This window comes from Poecilia latipinna, unplaced genomic scaffold (genome assembly GCF_001443285.1).
Source record: "Poecilia latipinna isolate Pla-1442-1.1 unplaced genomic scaffold, P_latipinna-1.0 Scaffold349, whole genome shotgun sequence".
In the NCBI taxonomy this organism is placed as follows: Eukaryota; Metazoa; Chordata; class Actinopteri; order Cyprinodontiformes; family Poeciliidae; genus Poecilia; species Poecilia latipinna.
In genome coordinates this window covers 353,415-357,647 of record NW_015112965.1, presented here as the reverse complement: position 1 = coordinate 357,647, position 4,233 = coordinate 353,415, and the positions used below count along the sequence as shown (strand labels likewise).

Sequence of the window (4,233 nt, the reverse complement as noted above, 5' to 3'; positions counted from 1 at the left end):
TTTGTTTTTTTTTTTTTTGGTTGTATTGTTTTTTTTTTTTTTTCTAATTGTTTTATTTTTAAAAAAAAAAAAAAAAAAAAAAAAAAAAAACAGCAGCAGCACTTGTAAAGAATGCAAAAACTTTCATCCGTGAGGTAACTTTTAAAGCTAACGTTAAAAAGTATTTTTGTTCCTCCAGATGGGAAGCCTTACATCATTAAGATGAAAATCTATTTAATTAGTGTTAGTGTCTCTGATGTGTCTTTAGGCCAGGCGGGTTCGGAGCTCAGTCGTAGAAGTTTCATCAGTGTAGCAGCCTCAAATGAAGCCATTTAATGCGCCTGCTGCGAGTGGAAATAGTGGCTGTTCAGTGTACCTGTCTAACAGTGCTGACAATTAGTTTGTACTATACTCATGCCTTTGTATATTTAAATTATTGTACTTATTTTGTAAAGTGATAAAAAGCATGCTTCAGTCTCTGTTAGTGACAGTGCATTGAGTAGTACTGTACAAGTGTTGTGCTTAATAGCAAGCCATTTAAAAAAAAATATGGCCTTTATTAGGTTTCCCTTCACAGGGAGAAAGATGAAACTATATTTTATTAAATCTAATAATGTAAAAAAAAAAAAGTAAACTTTAGTCTTCTGTTTTTCTGTTTGGTTTGGGAGGTTTTATTGCGATGTATGTATAATTCTGAAGCCTTTTGTAACAGATCTCCTCAAGGCAGCTTTCTGTTTAATAAAACAGACTGATTTCTGTCAGAAAATAACAAAGCATATCTCAGTGTTTGTACCCTGAAAAAGAAAAAAAAAATTCTAAAACATTTCAAAGTGTCCCGAAGTGTGGCAGAATTTAAAAATAACTAAATGATTATAATGATGAAATAACAATAAAGATGATATAAATTTAGTCCAAAGTTGATATTTTACATAATGCCTTTAAAGCTACGTTTTCATTCCATGTGTAGATTTGTTTTCTATCTTTATAAAATGTTGGATTTATATTTTACCGAATTGTAGAAGAATAGAGCCTGTGAATAGACCAAACTAAGCTAATGGATTGCATGTAAAACGCAACTTGTACTTGTGTTTTTGTTAATATTGCCCTTTTGTAGCCTTTGTACCTGTACAGAGTTGCTGGTAAGAACGGAGGGAAATATCTGGCTATGTGCACTCAAATCGAACAGAATGACATTCTTGTATTTATGACTTTTCTCCTTTTGTCAGTCACTTAAAATGCTGTACATTTTAGCATAAGAATAAATTATGATTGACCATGTACTTGATTGTTCTCCTTTTATGTGAAACACAACTTGGATTTCTCTTTAAAAAAAAAAGTGAAGGCGTTATCCAAACCAGGACAATGAAACCAAAACCTGTGAAGTGTCTTTTCAAGGCCACACAGTGAATATCTGAATTGGTATTAAGAAGGCTTGTTTGTCCAAATGTTTTTCTTATTTATATTCAAGGATGTGAAAAACATACATTTACTTTTTTTTTTTTTTTTTTAAATCCTTGCACAATTATCAAGTTTAGTTGACTTGATTTGACTCTTAAATTTATAAGCCTCCTCTTCCCGCCAGGAGCTGTTGGTCTAGTTCCCTCAGCTGCTTCAGGAAGCCCCAGTTAGGGATGATCCGTCGGTGGCTCTTTACGTGCTCGATGGCGTCCACAATCGTCATGTTCTCGTAGATCATCAGGTAGGCGAGAAAGAGGGTGGCAGACCGACTCCTTCCCATCACACAATGAACCAGCAGTTTATCTGGAGATAAATCATGAGAGGCTTTTGATTTTCTTCAGAAGTGGTAGAGGAATAATTAAATAACAGCAAGTGTGCACAACCAGCAGAATTTATGTTTAAGAAAATGAGGGATGATGTAAACACAATCAACCAAAAATGTCAATAGATTTTATGTAATGGAGCAACACCAAGAAGCTCATAATTGTAAAATGAAAGGGAAAATTTTATTAGCATAAATTTGGGATTGTCAATCTTAAAGTCTTGGACAGATTCTCGGTTACATTTCTATCATGGATTTATTTTTATCTGTAGCTTACCGCTGTAGGTTTTGTCCTGCTGGAACTTAAACCTCCACCCCAGTTTTAGTGAACAATTTTGAACACCTTCCTCTACAGTTAGGAGCTACTTTGTGCTGGTCTGTAACTTAAAACCAAATTAAAATCTGGGGTTTTTGTACCATGAAAAACCAGAAAAAAAACAAAAAAACTTAGAGGTAGTGCAACACAATGAAGTCAGCATGATGGAGACGGTAACCTTTCTGTGAAACTGGTCAAATTTGTCTTACTCTGAGGATTTCTCAGTGTTTCCCGAATGAACTCGGCAGCAGAGAAGAAATGCTGGCTGAGGTCAAATGTTGGGATGTCTTCTGCAACCACACCGTAATAAACAACGTCCATGTCTTTGTAGTAGCCAGGTCCAGTGTCCACATTGTTCCATGTTCCTTCTGCTGCATTCAGTATGTGAGTAACTCCCAGCCTCTTCAGGGTACACTTATCCAGAGCAGTCTCCCTGCAGGAAGTCAATAAAAAGTACTGTTCATACTTGATAACTGTGTGGAAATTAAAAAATCCTTTCTGACAACATGTAGGTTGGTTAAAAAATCTTAAAACGCAGTATGTGATAATCTTAATAAAGTCAAAAAGAGACAAGAACCAAGGCCTGACATTTGTAAGCTGGGAAAATGTTACAAAGTCATTTTAAGGACAGAGAGAGACTTTATGCAGAAATGGAGAAAGTATAAAACAACGGTGAATCTCAGGTGTCCCTGAACAAGAGAATCCAGGTAATCATCTAAAGTAAAAAAATAAAATGCTGCTGTGGTTTTCTGTCGTCTAACAGAACAAATTTGTAACTTTTTGGAAAGCATGGGTCTCATTAGATCTGTTTAAAGCCTAAAACAGCATTTCAGGAAAAAAAAAACATCCTCACAGTCAAACACGGTGGTGGCAGTGTGATAATAGAGCTGCTCTTCTGAACATGAACAGTTTCTGTAGTTCAATTCTGCTCTCTAGGCAAATGTCTTCCCATTAGCTTTTGATATCTTTTCATGAACTCAAAGTGAAGCCTAGTCAAAGTCTGGACTTAGATTCCATTAATACATGTGGTGTCTTAACCTGTCAGTAAAAAGTACTGAATTCAAACGATGTGCCTAAATTCCTCTCCAGCAATTTAAAAGACTTGTTGCCAATTAACCGTCTAGGCATTGTGTTTAGGGGGCGATTACTTTTTTCTACGGGGTCACGAGGGTTTAAAATGTGTATTTTTCATTGCATCTTGTATTTGCTCAGGTTATGTTTGACATTTGAATTTGTTTGATGATCTGATAATTTAAGTGCGAGAAAAAAGAGAGAACAGGAAATCAAGAAAGGCAACCAATTTTTCACACAGTCTATTTTTAGACTGTCTAGTGGGTTTTTTTCTCTCTCTTTTTTTTTTTACTCACTCATCTCCAATGTAGACGTTAGGCCAGACCTCGTTGACATGAGTGTAAGCCACGCTCCCACGGTTGAGGATTTTATCCAGCTCGTAGCTCCCAGGTGTGACATAATCGTCCGCCGTGCTGGACTCCTCTGCTACTTTTGCAGCGTTTATCTTTGATCCGGCTTTTGACTCGTGAGAAGCCATTTCTTTTTCCTCACCGTGGCTTCCTTCCATACATGGTCCCTTTGCCTGAAGTGGTGAAAAAGCACACTTTTTGTTTTTTATCTTCCGCGTGCATCTCCAGCTCAACTCACCGAGACATGGAGGACCTTTGTTTTCATCCCTCTGCCAGATTGTTGTGAAGCACCGCTCGAAGGCAGAACATAGGAAGGGTTAGTTCTGGGCGCAGATTGTGTAACCGTCTCTGTGACAGGGCATCAAATGCAGAGGATATTTTTAGGGCTGTGATGTGGCAGGGCCCCCCTGACCTTAGCTGCCATGTGTTCCTGCCTGTGGGGAAAAGCTTCCACCCAGCCAGTCCCTGCCATCCACATCTAAGCACGCGACTTTAATCTCCGCTGCTGGCGGCAAGCTGCGCTTATCCAAACTCTGAGCGTGCCAGAGGATACCCACATGCAATGGAGTGAACAGGGCACTCCGAGGCTTTGCTCCTCGAAATCGCGTCAGTCTCTCTTAGCCTTTCCGCGTGTTTTCAGATGCAGGGAGAAAGCGTGTAAGTGCAGCCTTACAACACCCGTTAAGGATGTTCTGCATCTCCCGCAGCCTCTCGGGGGGGGGGGGGGCGTGGGGGGG

General features: G+C 38.7%; 1 protein-coding gene across 2 annotated transcripts in view; it reads right to left on the bottom strand.

Annotated features, from left to right (window-relative positions):
* Positions 1-1,260: 1,260 nt before the first annotated feature.
* Positions 1,261-4,233, bottom strand: part of LOC106949539 (dual specificity phosphatase DUPD1-like) — a 7,682-nt gene continuing 4,709 nt past the window's right edge. Inside the window, exons 1-4 of one of the 2 annotated variants that reach the window (XM_015035857.1) lie at positions 3,735-4,165; positions 3,443-3,669; positions 2,285-2,508; positions 1,261-1,740 (exon numbers count right to left, since the gene is read on the bottom strand). In XM_015035857.1, coding sequence (XP_014891343.1) covers positions 1,538-1,740; positions 2,285-2,508; positions 3,443-3,669; positions 3,735-3,761 — 681 coding nt within the window. In that variant the 5' untranslated portion in view covers positions 3,762-4,165 and the 3' untranslated portion in view covers positions 1,261-1,537. Of the gene's footprint in view, positions 1,741-2,284; positions 2,509-3,442; positions 3,670-3,734; positions 4,166-4,233 lie in introns of those variants that run through there. The other variant, XM_015035859.1, reaches the window with a different exon arrangement.